This window comes from Sinohyriopsis cumingii, chromosome 18 (assembly GCF_028554795.1).
Source record: "Sinohyriopsis cumingii isolate HCF-2022 chromosome 18, ASM2855479v2, whole genome shotgun sequence".
NCBI lineage: Eukaryota > Metazoa > Mollusca > Bivalvia > Unionida > Unionidae > Sinohyriopsis > Sinohyriopsis cumingii.
In genome coordinates, this window is record NC_142978.1 from 8042004 (window position 1) to 8059709 (window position 17706).

Below are 17706 nucleotides of genomic sequence, written 5' to 3' on the forward strand. Positions count from 1 at the left end.
TGTCTTTGTTGTACAGGGTGAGGTTATTTTGTCTTGGCTGTATAGGGTGAGGCCATTCTGTCTTTGGTGTACAGGGTGAGGCTATTCTGTCTTTGGTGTACAGGGCGAGGCTATTCTGTCTTTGGTGTACAGGGTCAGGCTATTCTGTCTTTGGTGTACAGGGTGAGGCTGTTTTATCTTTGTTGTACAGGGTCAGGCTATTCTATCTTTGGCATACAGGGTGAGACTATTCTGTATGGCATACAAGTGATAATATTGTCTTTGGTGTACAGGTGCGGTTATTCTGTGTTCTGACAAATCATGTTTTTGCATGAGTTATAATTAATGGCATTGACCTGGTTATGTTCTTTCATCTGCTGTTTACTCGTCCATTGTAAAATCGGTGCGCAACAGCTCTTGCAACTTTCAATGGAATGTGATTAAACATAAGCATGATCATTGTGTCATAATGATCTGTTGATTTTTTCGATGAATTTTCCTGATCAATTTTCTAGAGAAATCCATACACATCCTATCAAAATGTTGAGAGTTTTTTTTTTTTTATTTCTTCCTATTTTTGCATGATTCTATATGGCAATATTCATTGTGGGAGCATCTGCTTGTTCTAAGCATCATTGGCAAGGTGCACAGTAACTTTATATATGAACATTTAGATTTCACAGCTTTCAAAATTATGACAGCCTGAAGCTAATTGTTTCAACTGGTATTGATGATGTCCAAATTGTACACTTTATATATCTGAAAATGTTAAATTCATATGATAAAGTAGCTTATATTCTTTCAGTTTACCTGACCGTAATGTACACATTGATCATAATTTTTCTGATACTGTCAAACACTAATTTTCTTGACTTGTAAAGACATTTTCCCACTCCCTCAACTCATGAATTTTTTAAAAAGCCAGAGAACCTGGCTTATAGTGTAATGTGAAGTAGGAAAATCAATGTCTTCCAGGTCCAGGATGTCACATCATGAGACCATCCAAATAAGGAGTTGACAGCTTCATTGGCCCCCAAGGCATCATTGGTATCAAGTAGGGTTTTAAATGTATCAGCTAACAGCTGCTCTCACTAAAGAAAGGTTCTCTAGCCTGCATGATTTGTTAGTATTACCCAATGCATATGCATTCAAGTTGTGACTTCAAACTCACAACAGTCTTGACATTATTATTATTAGTAACAGCATGAAAAAGAAAAGATAAAAAACATGTACCCCATCCATCCCCAATATACCCAAACAGGTGTTGGTGGCAGTGATGTTAGATATGGACCAGACTTGGGAACCTGGACTTTTGTGGAAAAACTGGGATACATTTATCAGGGCTGAAATTAGAAAAGTACATGTTTATAGTATTGGAGGGCTGAATTAGGTTTTGTTTTATTACCAGCAATACAAGTAGGTTATTTAAAGATCAGGCAGTTGGAGTTCGTTGCCTTGCCCAAGGATGCACCATAGTTGACAAGCTGAGCTGGTCCATTGGTATAATTTGTGTCTGCAACTTTTGGTTACAAGTCTGGCATTCTAACCATTGAGTGAATGTTGCCATTTGAGTTCAACTTTGAATAAGATTACAATGTTCATTCTAGATTAAAATGTTTAGGCCTCATGATCCATAATATATCAAGAAGTGTAACTAATTAGAAAAAACATTGTCACAAATAACCTTATGTATTATTGTCTATTCCAGAAAATATAACCATTTCATTATCAGCCTCCATTGTCATTGACCCTTCATTACAGTGATTATTATTTCCTCAGCTTGATCTAACATCCCTCTCTTGTATTTAATTTCTGACATTTAATTCCAAATTTTCTACCCAGTAAACTGTTTTCAAAATAAATGCAGCAGGATTTTCACTGAGGATTTCATCTTGTCTTCGTTTGTAACTCCTGATCTTTTTTAGTGCCCAGTCTAATCACAACAAGTACAACATTTATGTCTGCCAATGAAATTAGTCATCTTAGGTTACATTTCGCAAGGAGTGCAGTCTATTCAGTCATCCAGCATGCGATGCATTAAATCAGTCCAAAATCAAACCATATCATCTACTGTCATTATATATTTTTTTACAGTTCTTCTTAAATGCCCAATGTGTTGCATAGAGACAATGTACTTTTCCTGCACCAATAATGAAAGTGTGGGGTTAATGGTTCATTGAATTGGAATGGTATCTTTGGGAGAAGTAAATTAGAATGGGTAGTTGGGGATGGTGCAGGCATATGTATCAGTCAATATAAAAATGGAAACATTGGAAGGGTGGCTTGACAGATGGAAAATTTTCAGTTGGAATATCAAATATTATTTGAACCAAAAATTAGAAAGATGAAGATAGATGTGTGGCAGAGGGACCAAATGGAGCAATGAACAGTTTTATGTCAAAATAGTAATTTATGTCCAAGATACTAAGCATGCAGTAGATTGATACATTGTCCAGAATGTAAATATTTTTAACAATTTGGTGGGAGCAGTTAAGTTTGTTGTGATTTGAGTGGAAGTATTAAGATAATGGCATCAGTGGAACATGTTAAAAATCAGGTGGCATATCACTGAGTTGTCTTGAAATTAAGAGCAGCAGTGAGATGTGTTAAAAGTTTGATTGCTGCATTGTGATTTGTTGGCATTTTGTGGCAGTTATGGGATACAATGATAGTGGCATTGTTGGAAGCAGTGGGATTGGTTTAATACAATATTCACATTCAATATTGGGAATGATCCCTCTAGTGAAATATGTTTAATTTTGATAGTTGCTGTTGTAGATTTTTAAAAATGTGGTAACAGTGGAATATGTTAAAATTTTGCTGACAGCAATGGGATAATGATGAAATGGATTTAGTGGTAGTGCATTATGTTGAACTTAGTGGCTACATGTTGAAATTTAGTTGCAGTGGTGGAATACATTTAAAGTTTATGGCAGCAGTGGGGTAGATAAAAATCTTGTTGTCAACAGTTGGTCAAGTTAAAAGTTCAGTGGCAATGGTGGGATGTTAAAATTAAGGTAGCAACAGTTTGATATGTTTAATTTTGGTGGCAACTGAGGGATAGTGTTTACATTTGGGAGATTTTTGGTGGCATCAGTGGGACTTGTCAAAAATTGGTTGGAGCAGGATCTGTTTAATTTTGGTGACATCAGTGGAATAAAATATAATAGAAGCAGCCAAGTATGTTTATTTTTGTTGACAAAAGTGGGACATGTTACATGTTGGTGGCAGCTGTGGGATATATTGGAATTTTGGTACTTGTGAGAGAACATGTAGATATTTAGTGACAGCAGTGGGATATATTATAAAAATTGTAGCAGCTGGGGTATGTTAAAATTTAGTGGCAGCAGCAGGATGTATTACAGTTTTGGAGAAAGCAGTGATATATGTTAAACATTTGGTTGCAGTGTTGGGATAGGTTACAGTTTTTGTAATGACAATTGGATATATTAAAACTTTGGTGACAGCGGTGTGATATGGTAAAGTTTTGGGGGCAGCAGTGGGATCTGTCAAAATATTTGGTTGTAGCTCCTGAGTGTGTTAAAATTTGGCTACAACAATAGTTATGGTAAACAGGCATGTGAGTTTTTATTTATTCATGGTGGAAATAGCAAATAGGAATGTGGTTATGTCTGTCAATTTAGTGTATGGAAATGCAGGTCCACTTCAGTTATTTCCTGTTAAAGGGAAAGCATATAATATAGACTTAATTTGACTTTGTGGTGCGTTAGAAGCATGCAAATAAATTGTGGTTCAGGATAGTGGTTAATGGCATGAAAAGCTTAAAAGCAAATGTAACCACACATCATGTTTGTTTTCTGCTTCATTATAAACAGATTTGCTGCTTGATGTTGTAGCATCTGATTTCTCCAAGTTGTAAATCCTGGCTTGACAACATTGTTTTTTTTTTTTGTTGCTAGTAATAAAACAGAATCAAAAAAGCTTAAGCATGCTGAATAAGAATTGTGGAAATGATAAGTCGGGAATCAGAATGCTACATAAAACTCTGATAACAAAAGCCTGGAGATACTTATCCACACATTTACTAAGTAACACCAAATAAAGAACATACATCAAAACTTTTAAAGCAAATAAACAAATACAATCTTTATAGTGGTACAAATAACACATGTAAAGTAAAAAGCAAAATCCTTGACTTACAGCAGAAAGCTGTCACTTGCAGTCAACTGACTTTTTGTTTTGTGGATTTGTTTTCTCTTTATTTGAACCTAATTTACATCCATTTATTTTTAAGACACCATAACTATCTTTCGGATGTTCTTGTTTTAGGCAAGTTTGCAAGTGGTTTTTGTACAGAGCATTTTTTGAGGATCACAAAACACTATGAATTGGAAAATAACAACAAGTGTCTTTGTATGGCTACTTTAAGAAGATGCAAAAAATGTTGATTTTTTAAATATTGAATGCAAGATGTGCAGTTTAGTGATTATTTGTCTTGGGTTGACTGATTTGTTTCTACTGTTGAAATCGAAATGTACAGAAGTGTTTTCATCAGGTCGGTCGGAAACACAAAGTCACCAATGACATATTGCATCATAATTACCATAGGCAGGTGCAGGATAATTCCCTTGATAGTTTTCTGCATGAAATGAAGTGCTAAGTACAAAGACCATTTTTTTCTTTACCAGAAGATGACAAAGTTGAATATTCTTGTAGACTTGTATAAGATGGAACAGTTTCAGAACATGAATATTGCTTTTATCTGAAACAATATGGCTGCCAAGTCAGATGGAAAGGACTGTGCTGATTTTGACTGTTGGAATTATTATAAACTTCATGGATTCAAGACTGAAACTATATTTTTACCCCATTCCAGGAGCGAGGAGCCAGTCACGTCCAACATGGACATTTCCACAGGCCATATTGTTCTGGTAAGTCATCTTAATTCATTCTCTATTTTTATCTCCCTTTCAGAACATACAGGTTATCACTTTTGTTTGTAGTGTTGTTGTTGATGTTTTCATCATTGTTTTTTAATTTAGCTCAGTTTCTGTTAATTGTCACAATTATACTTTTATGAAACTAAATGGGTTTATTCATTATTATTGAGGGTGCTGATCATCATGGGCAAAATGAGGTCACAGTGATCCAGTTTTCATGTCTTGGGACATGGATGAATATTTATGAATATTTTGCCAGTAGAGTAGGCATCTTGAAAGAATCCACATTTACATTATTGACTGCTCTGATGGCATAGGGGTTAAATCGTCTGCCTCAGATGCGGGAGGTCGCAGGTTCGAACCCTGGCCAAGTCATACCAAAGACTTTAAAAATGGTACTAACAGCTGCCTTGCTTGGCACTCAGCATTAAGAGGTTAGTGTTGGGACTGGTCGGCCTGGTGTCAAAATAATGTAGCTGGGTGGGACATATTGACTGAAAAATTATTAAAGCTACATTAAAAATCCAAATCACACACACACACATACATTTACATTATCGATTGCAATCCTTTTGTTTAACCAATCTATACCCCACCAAAATGTCAATAATTAGAAATGCAATAAATAATGTAGGTACCATATAGCTATTGGCGGGTTTTATTAATTTTTGTAAGCTTAAATGTTTATTTTTTTATGGATTCCAAACAAGAGCCTGTCTTTTGGCTTAAAGATACACACTTTTTTGCATTATTGTTGTACCATATTGGTTTGGATTAATTTCAGTTTTTAAAAATAATGACATACCATCTATTCTTATATATATATATATATATATATATATATATATATATATATATATATATATATATATATATATATATATATATATATATATGTATGTATATATATATATATATGTATATATATATATATATAGCTTCACAGATCAATTTGCTGAAGTTAAGGGATATATCTCAAATACTTGTTGCAGACAGACCGTGAATATGCAAACTGCATCAATAATGCACTTAAAACTTTCTGAAACATGAATGAATATATGTTCCCTCTATTGCAAATTTATAAACTGCTCCCAAATAGCGTACAACATAAACATATCAAATGAAGGAACTCCACTTGCACAGACATAAGGTGCATTTTTTAAAAAGGTTTTCAGGTTTTAACCTTCTGCTTACTTTCAACTTGAAATGTATACCTGATCAAATATACAGCAATCTTAGGGTTGTCTGTGATGCATTAGAACTGCTGCTTAAAGTGTGACAATACAGGAGTATGTCGCAATACTTACCATGCAGCTCAGTGAATTTTCAAAGATTTACAACTAGTGTCTAATGTTCATTTCAGTGGCTTGGATATTGCTTGTCGTTAAAATATGTTGCTTGTCTTTATGGAACTACTACAAAATATATATACAACAAAAAATATTATGGCCACCAATGCATCATTCCTGCCAAATGGAGTATTCTGTCATGATGGTGATATTGAATTTTCTAGCAAAGCAGATTATATAAATAATTTGCACAGTTTTGCAGATGTAACAATTTATCTATAAAAACAGTCATCATGCAGAAAGCATAAACAAATATGCCCATATATTACCAAAATATAACTCAAGAAAACACTGTTACTACCAAGTCTGTCTGTCAGGTTTATGAATTTTAATTTATTTAAATGATCATTTCTCATCAGGGTATGCCATATAGGAAATTAATGTTATTGAAACAAAACAGTTGTTGGGTGATTTAAAGCATTATTATTCTGTTTTTATTGCATATATACTCATTAATCCTTGCTGCAAGGATTCTGACCAAGATTGCATGGATAGGTATATATTGTCTTGCCAGTTTGATTTCACCCACCTGACCCTTTTATCTGTTCCATTAATGCATTCCAAAATACAAGTATGCTCAGTGGCATAAAAATAGGTTAATTGTAAAATGTTGAAACATAATGTAAAATATTGGTAAAACACAACCGATGAAACTTTCATTCTAGTGAATCTGACACACATGTACAAAAAGCACAACAATATAATTGCACAGTCTCTCACCAGGTTCCTCCAACTTATACATAATGGCTGAAAATGACAGTACTGCCTAGTGACACTTCAAACATACACTCAGTACTTCATTAATTGACATAGTTTTGACTAATACAGCAAAAATGCTGGTGGCAACATAGCTGGAAATAACTGAGGCCAAATTACAAGTCTATGTTTATTCAGTTTATTTAGAGGAATGTTGGTTTTTACACAGGATCATTAGGATTTTTCTTTGGATTTGCTTCCTTATTATGTCTTTTTTTTACAGATATAGATAGTATCTTCTTAACCTACTCTAAGGCATGAGTACTTATACTACTCATTTATTATGTCTTTTGTACAGATATAGATAGTATCATCTTAACGCCCTCCAAGGCATGAGTACTTATACTACTCATTTATTATGTCTTTTGTACAGATATAGATAGTATAATCTTAATGCCTTCCAAGGCATGAGTACTTATACTACTCATTTATTATGTCTTTTGTACAGATATAGATAGTATCATCTTAACGCCCTCCAAGGCATGAGTACTTATACTACTCATTTTGTCTTTTGTACAGATATAGATAGTATCATCTTAACGCCTTCCAAGGCATGAGTACTTATACTACTCATTTTGTCTTTTGTACAGATATAGATAGTATAATCTTAACGCCCTCCAAGGCATGAGTACTTACACTACTCATTTTATGTCTTTTGTACAGATATAGATAGTATTATCTTAATGCCCTCCAAGGCATGAGTACTTATACTACTCATTTTGTCTTTTGTACAGATATAGATAGTATAATCTTAACGCCTTCCAAGGCATGAGTACTTATACTACTCATTTTGTCTTTTGTACAGATATAGATAGTATAATCTTAACGCCTTCCAAGGCATGAGTACTTATACTACTCATTTTGTCTTTTGTACAGATATAGATAGTATAATCTTAACGCCCTCCAAGGCATGAGTACTTACACTACTCATTTTATGTCTTTTGTACAGATATAGATAGTATTATCTTAATGCCTTCCAAGGCATGAGTACTTATACTACTCATTTTATGTCTTTTGTACAGATATAGATAGTATAATCTTAACGCCCTCCAAAGCATGAGTACTTATACTATTCATTTTGTCTTTTGTACAGATATAGATAGTATAATCTTAACGCCCTCCAAAGCATGAGTACTTATACTATTCATTTTGTCTTTTGTACAGATATAGATAGTATAATCTTAATGCCTTCCAAGGCATGAGTACTTATACTACTCATTTATTATGTCTTTTGTACAGATATAGATAGTATCATCTTAACGCCCTCCAAGGCATGAGTACTTATACTATTCATTTTGTCTTTTGTACAGATATAGATAGTATAATCTTAATGCCTTCCAAGGCATGAGTACTTATACTACTCATTTATTATGTCTTTTGTACAGATATAGATAGTATCATCTTAACGCCCTCCAAGGCATGAGTACTTATACTATTCATTTTGTCTTTTGTACAGATATAGATAGTATAATCTTAACGCCCTCCAAGGCATGAGTACTTATACTACTCATTTATTATGTCTTTTGTACAGATATAGATAGTATCATCTTAACGCCCTCCAAGGCATGAGTACTTATACTATTCATTTTGTCTTTTGTACAGATATAGATAGTATAATCTTAACGCCCTCCAAGGCATGAGTACTTATACTACTCATTTATTATGTCTTTTGTACAGATATAGATAGTATAATCTTAACGCCCTCCAAGGCATGAGTACTTATACTACTCATTTATTATGTCTTTTGTACAGATATAGATAGTATAATCTTAATGCCCTCCAAGGCATGAGTACTTATACTACTCATTTTATGTCTTTTGTACAGATATAGATAGTATCTTCTTAACCTCCTCCAAGGCATGAGTACTTATACCACTCATTTTGTCTTTTGTACAGATATAGATAGTATAATCTTAACGCCCTCCAAGGCATGAGTACTTATACTACTCATTTTGTCTTTTGTACAGATATAGATAGTATAATCTTAATGCCCTCCAAGGCATGAGTACTTATACTACTCATTTTATGTCTTTTGTACAGATATAGATAGTATAATCTTAACGCCCTCCAAGGCATGAGTACTTACACTACTCATTTTATGTCTTTTGTACAGATATAGATAGTATAATCTTAACGCCCTCCAAGGCATGAGTACTTATACTACTCATTTTGTCTTTTGTACAGATATAGATAGTATAATCTTAACGCCCTCCAAGGCATGAGTACTTATACTACTCATTTTATGTCTTTTGTACAGATATAGATAGTATAATCTTAACGCCCTCCAAGGCATGAGTACTTATACTACTCATTTATTATGTCTTTTGTACAGATATAGATAGTATCATCTTAACGCCCTCCAAGGCATGAGTACTTATACTATTCATTTTGTCTTTTGTACAGATATAGATAGTATAATCTTAACGCCCTCCAAGGCATGAGTACTTATACTACTCATTTATTATGTCTTTTGTACAGATATAGATAGTATAATCTTAACGCCTTCCAAGGCATGAGTACTTATACTACTCATTTATTATGTCTTTTGTACAGATATAGATAGTATAATCTTAATGCCTTCCAAGGCATGAGTACTTATACTACTCATTTATTATGTCTTTTGTACAGATATAGATAGTATCATCTTAACGCCCTCCAAGGCATGAGTACTTATACTATTCATTTTGTCTTTTGTACAGATATAGATAGTATAATCTTAACGCCCTCCAAGGCATGAGTGCTTATACTACTCATTTATTATGTCTTTTGTACAGATATAGATAGTATCATCTTAACGCCTTCCAAGGCATGAGTACTTACACTACTCATTTATTATGTCTTTTGTACAGATATAGATAGTATAATCTTAATGCCTTCCAAGGCATGAGTACTTATACTACTCATTTATTATGTCTTTTGTACAGATATAGATAGTATAATCTTAACGCCCTCCAAGGCATGAGTACTTATACTACTCATTTATTTGTTCAGACATAGAAAATTATCATGCTATAAGTAAAATTGACATTTCTTTCATAGGGATGTAACAAGATTAAAACATTATTAATATAGAAAAAATGGCCTGCTCAAATTACGGTTTTACCATCTTTAGGTAAAGATCATACCATGTCTCTTTTTTAGCTTTCTATTTATTCTTTTTTACTTTATTCATTTTTTTGACATTTTTTTATGCCAGGATTCCGATTGTAAATTTGCTCAGATCAATTTGTGCTTGTTTCATACTATACATAATCTCGACAGTCGTATATGGAAGATCATCTGAAGAACAAAGATCGCCTTGACCAGGAATGGGAGGCACTCTGCGCTTACGAGGCTGACCCAGCAAGCACTAAGGTGGCCTCAGACCCTGCCAATGCACGCAAGAACAGATACAGTGACATTCTGCCATGTAAGTAAATTATGAAATACGTTTAGTACAGTTAAGAGCAAGAAAGTTTGTAGAATTGGAGGTTATCAGTAGAGGGGGGTTAAAGGTACTGTTTGGGTATCGGCTGTAATTTCAGTGTGACATGTTAATGTTATATGACTGAATAATGTCAGACTTTGAAACATGCTGGATCATAAAAAGGACAAATCAGTAGTGATTTAACAATTTGCAAAGACCATGTGTGATGTAAAACGGCACTCAGGTATTGTCTTGCACATTGCAAATTTGTGAACTTGGCTTTACAATCACTCTGTGAAAGTTAAACATATAGATTAGTCGAAGCAATTGTTGTATATAAATAATTTTCAGTATATTTTGAGTTTGTATTCAGGTACAAATCCACATACACGTAGATTTTGCCATTTGTGACAAACATTTTGACGGTCTCAATTAGTAGCAACATTAAATATACATTTTTCATATATTAAACTTTTTATGTTCCAATACACTTCTTTGGACACTTAGGTAACACTTATAAGGGGTTAGCATGTATGGGGATAGCAGTGATAAATGAAATAACCATACTCAGTGATTTTCTCCAAAACTGTTCTTGTTAGATCGGTTGTTAGCATTGATATGGCAAACTATGGACAGGTATCGAAAATCTTGTTGAGAACGTTTGAAAACTACTGATAGACATCTGTCAGGTAAACAGATCTGTAGTTGGCAGTCTTGCTGGTTTTCACAATATCTCCATGCAGTATTAAATCTTTGATAAATTAATTTTGCACAGCCTGTCAAACATTTTCTTCTAACAACCCTTGCTAGTATATTACATTTGTACCTTTTTCAAGCATCTTCCAACTCATCTATGCTTTCCTTGAGTTCACTCATTTATTTTTCTTCAAACCCTTTTTCAACATCGCTGACCATTTTTACAGTGAATTCCAGTGACTTCTGTATTTTGACATATTCATCTGTATGTTTAGAATTTGGATCTCTACCATAAGCACATGGTTTTCCACACTGAAGAAAAATCTTGTGTTAATAACATACTTTGAAACTCTGACATTCACATAGGTTAACCATCTATTCTTTCATTTTATTAGAATTGCTCATTTTTAAATTTTTGACATTAGCATCAGTAATTCCCACTACCTTGCTGCTTACTGTTTTGTCACTTTAACTACATACAGTGTTTGCCATAACTCAAGCTGTCTACTGTGGTAAATATTTATGAGATGTCAGATGCGTTACATAACAAGTATAATACTTAATTGGTTTCTGTTATTTAACTCTTTTACAAATGTTTTTTGCATCATTTTCACATATTTATGGGCATTCAGAATGTCTGATTTTCTTGGGTTCTGAAAACACATTTCCATACCCAAACTTGAAGCATTAGTGTCTGCAATGTAAATTTGATCTTATCATTGAGATATTATCTTCATTGTTTTAAAAGGTTTTCAGTTTCAACAGTGAACAATGTCTCTCTTTTTAACTGGAGTTTAATACAGTTGCTGAAGAAAAGCCTATTGAATGACATTGTTGCAACCCACAGTTCATAATCTGCTTCACTCCTTTTTTACCTGTCACATGTATTTCCTCATTTCTCATGAGTATGTTTAAACCTGCTTAATCAAACACATGATCTTTTATTCCGTCTCAATGACCCATTAAGTTTCTCTTCCAAGTATAGTCACTTAACGATTGATAAAAAGGGCACTTTCTTTGATGCATATGTTACACTGTGTTGTTGATGACACATTTTTGTTTATGAGTGCTCACAAGCAGCGACAGGTGATAAAGGAGTGAAGTGGATTAATAATCCCGTGGCTTGCAATAGTACGTCACAGAAAGGTAATAAAAGGTAATCTGTAGGCTTCCATTTCATCAAGTATCTAAATGTTTCTGCTCCCAATACAAATTTTGAAAATTAATTTTAACAATGGACAGCTGGTGTCACTCAAATTTTTTAAAGTCAAAATAAATGAAGAAATATATTTGCTGTCTGGATGTTTGCAGTCCATTCTTGCTGATACAGACAGTTTGTAATTTTGAAAAGCAGTGGATAATTTGAACTTCATGTGAGCAAACCTTGCCCCTAATGAGCCACCACATTTCCCACTGAAAGAATTAAAAGCTGACCATGTGAGCTTATCATAGGAGAAATACTGTAATTTAATTACAGAAAGTCTCAAAATGTTTAATTTATTGGAATATTTTTGTTGTTGTTGACAAATCAGTGATGAGAATCTTAACTTCTTGTTGTTCGAGTTGTTGTGGATTGAACATCATTTTTCAGCACATGATATGTTATACATGATAGGCCAGTTTAACTTGGTGGAGGAAGAACCCAGGAAGAGCCACTGACCCACAGGAAGCTACTGGCAAGCTCTCTCACATACATACATTAGCTAAGCCCAAGACTCAGATCCATGCAGACAGAGGTGAGATGGCAGTGATCAGTAAAGGTGTGTACTTTACACCACACTGCCATCTGGGGTCCCTTAAGAATGTTAAGGAATTGTTAAATGGATCTTTACGTTTTGTATTCCCCTAGCCCAGTATAGAATACAGGGACTATAGCTTCCACTGGTACATCAGTCTGTCCATAAAATGTTTCATTTCTGGATCACAACTCACATTTCAAGCATGTTTTAAATGTTCTACATTCAGTACATTTTTGTACATTATCTAAGAAACAAATTGTGGCATAAGTTTAGTTTTGGTTTTATGTTTTACAGTCTAGGTTATTTAGTTTGGAGGCAATTGGAGTACCATATGTAATATATATTAATGGAGATTAATGGAACATTGAGTACTTGCTTAAATAGTGTAATATTTGAGAGTGCTGGACCTTGGGGTACTTGCATAAGTAGTGTAACATTTGAGAGTGCTGGACATTGGGGTACTTGCATAAGTAGTATAACATTTGAGAGTGCTGGACATTGGGGTACTTGCATAAGTAGTATAACATTTGAGAGTGCTGGACATTGGGGTACTTGCATAAGTAGTATAACATTTGAGAGTGCTGGACCTTGGGGTACTTACATAAGTAGTGTAACATTTGAGAGTGCTGGACCTTGTAGTTCTTGCATAAGTAGTGTAACATTTGAGAGTGCTCGACCTTGGGGTACTTGCATAAGTAGTGTAACATTTGAGAGAGCTCGACCTTGGGGTACTTGCATAAGTAGTGTAACATTTGAGAGTGCTGGACCTTGGGGTACTTACATAAGTAGTGTAACATTTGAGAGTGCTGGACCTTGGGGTACTTACATAAGTAGTGTAACATTTCAGAGTGCTCGACCTTGTAGTTCTTGCATAAGTAGTGTAACATTTGAGAGTGCTGAACTACATGGGACCTGAGGGATATGTCATCTCTAAATAATTCTAGTTTATGATTTTCAAAATTTGCAAACATTTCAGTTTTAAGTTAGTTAAAAAATTGTGTATTTTGTTAGGGATGTTACACACCATGCACACCAGTTTGCTTAAATGTTATTTTTAGTTAATAGTAGCTGTATGTTTGCCCATTAGTTTTTGTTAATAGTAGCTGTATGTTTGCCCATTATTTTTAGTTAATAATAGCTGTATGTTTGCCCATTAGTTTTTGTTAATAGTAGCTGTATGTTTGCCCATTATTTTTAGTTAATAATAGCTGTATGTTTGCCCATTAGTTTTTTGTTAATAGTAGCTGTATGTTTGCCCATTAGTTTTAGTTAATAATAGCTGTATGTTTGCCCATTAGTTTTAGTTAATAATAGCTGTATGTTTGCCCATTATTTTTAGTTAATAATAGCTGTATGTTTGCCCATTAGTTTTTGTTAATAGTAGCTGTATGTTTGCCCATTAGTTTTTGTTAATAGTAGCTGTATGTTTGCCCATTAGTTTTTGTTAATAGTAGCTGTATGTTTGCCCATTATTTTTAGTTAATAGTAGCTGTATGTTTGCCCATTAGTTTTTGTTAATAGTAGCTGTATGTTTGCCCATTAGTTTTTGATAATAATTGGTATATTTTTGCCCATTAGTTTTAGTTAATACTAGCTGTATGTTTGCCCATTAAGTTTAGTTAATAGTAGCTGTGTTTGCCCATTAGTTTTTAAAATTTGTAATGCAGAAATGCTATGGGTCTCTTCCTACAATGACTGCCATTTTCTAAATGTGACTTTTCTGTGTTGGAGGAGAGTGTAGTGTTTATATCATGTTCTCAGCTTTATTGGGTCCGGATATGACCAAGCTAAAACACAATTTGAATTCCAGGAAATGGACAGATTTTCTCTAAATCTTCATTTAGTCCCCAATAAATTACTCTAACCTAATTGACATCATTAAATCCATTGCTGTATATATGGCTAAAAGCAGAGGCGGAAGCTATATAATGGAACAAATATGATAGCATTTGCAGATTAACAAAGTAAAAAAAAGAATTTGCAAATTTGCCTTCAAGTTAAGGAAAATGAATTGCAATGTATCACATAGCACTTTTAAATCACAACTGAGCATAACTTACAAGTTTGTAAATTGTACTAAATGCACCACATTACAAATCTAATTAAGTTTGTCATCACTTGATTGCTAATAGTCTTTTGTATAATACATGCTTTTTGGTTTAGTTGTAAATTTAAAAAAGAAATTAAATATAGAAAAAACAAACTTGTGGACTTGAACCATCCAATATTTTTATCAATAATTTTAAATAATATATTGTTCTAAAGGTTTCGTACTCTCTTTATTAATTATACAGTTAATCCTTTCTTGAAACACTATTGCTTTGAGAGACTACCTGTCTTGAAAGACCAAATTCTTTATGCACATATTTATTGATAATATAATGTTATAATTTGACATGAGTGACCACCTCTTATGAAAAACATATTTATAATGCACAGATTTGTTGATAATATGTTGTTATGACCTGACACAAGTGACCAACTGTTTGTCAGTTGGTTTTTCTGCTCTTTTGTGACTTCAGTCACTTTTTTTCTTTTGTGTGACAGTTATTCAGTCACTTTTTTTCTTTTGTATGACTGTAATTCAGTTGCTTTTTCTTCTCTTGTATGACTGTTATTCAGTTGCTTTTTCTACTCTTGTGACTGTTATTCAGTCACTTTTTCTTCTCTTGTATGATTGTTATTCAGTTGCTTTATCTGCTTTTATTTGACTGTTATTCAGTCACTTTTTCTTCTCTTGTATGATTGTTTTTCAGTTGCTTTTTCCGCTCTTTGTGATTGTTATTCACTTTTTCTTCTCTTGTATAACTGTTATTCAAGTGCTTTCTCTGCTCTTGTGTGAATGTTATTCAGTCACTTTTTCTTCTCTTATATGATTGTTTTTCAGTTGCTTTTCTGCTCTTGTGTGACTGTTATTCAGTTGACTTTTTATTTGTGTGGCTGTGTCTTAGTTGTTTCTTTTAGCTCTTGTTCTGTTTAGCTATTATTCTGTTGCTTTTCTTCCCTTGTATGATTGTTATTCCGTTGCTTTTCTTCTCTTGTATGGCTATTATTCAGCATTCCTTCTTTCCTATACACCCCTTATTAGCCAATTTACCAGACATTTGCTTGTGATATATTTAATGTGATCTGATGTGATATGCTAGATTAATAATGATCTGTGGGTCAAACTTCCATATACCCTGGTTTCTCGCTGTAACAGTTATCACAATTGTCATAACAATGTGCTGTGTTTTATGTGCCATCACCTTATACTGGGGCATATAACATGGAATAACAAAATTCATTGTGTATAATGGGATCCATGACCATTCCTGTGTTATATCCAGGACCATGTTATTTTGATGTATTTTATATTGAGGTAACACTTTAGTCATTTTTCTGTTCAAAATTAAAAAATACTATCAGAAAATTTCCTCTCAAGAATTCATTGAAGATATGCTGAATTATAATACTTCCTTTTTCATAATGCTGTTCTGGGAGTCCAAAAAGTGATTGGCATTATAAATGAGGTGAACTTACAGTGAGGTGTGTTCCAACAACCCTGTCATATAAATGATGTGACCTTGTTCTGAAGCATATTCCATTAATCCTGTTGTAGAAATGAGTTTCGTATACTGAGATATGTTCCAACAGTCATGTGTTGTAGAAATGCATATTAGAGAATCAAAAACAGAAAAATTATCATTTAATGACACAAAATCATATTAATTTTGGTTCAAGTTTAGCCAACAACTAATATTATTATGTGAAATAAATTATTTAGTAGCAGTAATCCACAAGCACCCAAAGCCCCTAACTTAATGGGATCTTTGCTTATCATTAATGCTTTCAGTAACCTTCATGTCTTCTCTGCTGCAGATGACCATTCCAGAGTTGTCCTGATGAGTGCGGCCAATGTGTCCGGATCTGACTATATCAATGCAAGCACAATTGTAAGTACTCAGTCAGCTGTTCTAGAAAATTTAAGAAAGGTTGGTATTTTCTCTCCTTGCACTAGAAAATTTAAGAAAGGTTGGTATTTTCTCTCCTTGGACTAGAAAATTTAAGAAAGGTGGGTATTTTCTCTCCTTGGACTAGAAAATTTAAGAAAGGTTGGTATTTTCTCTCCTTGGACTAGAAAATTTAAGAAAGGTTGGCATTTTCTCTCCTTGGACTAGAAGATTTAAGAAAAGTTGGTATTTTCTCTCTTTGGACTAGAAAATTTAAGAAAGGTTGGTATTTTCTCTCCTTGGACTAGAAAATTTAAGAAAGGTTGGTATTTTCTCTCTTTGGACTAGAAAATTTAAGAAAGGTTGGTATTTTCTCTCCTTGGACTTTTAGTTGAAAGTGAAACTTTATGAAGATGTTTTAAGAATTGTTTACTTGACAGTTAGGTGTAGTGGTCTTCATAATCTTTCCATGCATTTATGGGTTTTCAGTTTGTACTTTCTAAGCATGCTTGATTCACTCAGAGCACTGTTATAAATTACAGAACAGAGTAGGTCTTCTTAAATATTCCATTTAAAGGTGAAACAACATACATTTGTGAAAGCTTTAGAGAAGTTGAAAGTAATGAAATTAGTACCATAATGGATACTTGAAATGGATATCTGTACCATATTGAATGCTTGAAATGGCAGCCATTAGCATAATGGATATTTGGAATTGAAATCAGTATCATAATGGATACAAGGAATTGAAATCAGTATCATAGTGGATACTTGAAAGGGATATTAGTACCAGCAGTGGATACATGGAATGGATATCAGTACCAGAAATGGATACTTGAAATGGAAATCAGTAACAATAGATACTTGAAATGTTAATCAGTAACAATAGATACTTGAAATGGAAATCAGTACCATAATGGATGCTTGGAATGGAAATCTGTACTATAA

The 17706-nt window shown here is 33.5% G+C and overlaps 1 protein-coding gene across 1 annotated transcript in view; it reads left to right on the forward strand.

Annotated features, from left to right (window-relative positions):
• LOC149776034 (receptor-type tyrosine-protein phosphatase N2-like) overlaps nt 1-17706 on the forward strand; it is a 520769-nt gene that overhangs the window by 471411 nt on the left and 31652 nt on the right. Inside the window, exons 13-15 of the mRNA XM_089941917.1 lie at nt 4817-4871; nt 10247-10394; nt 16688-16761. Of these exons, the coding sequence (XP_089798043.1) occupies nt 4817-4871; nt 10247-10394; nt 16688-16761 (277 nt within the window). The remainder of the gene's footprint in view (nt 1-4816; nt 4872-10246; nt 10395-16687; nt 16762-17706) is intronic.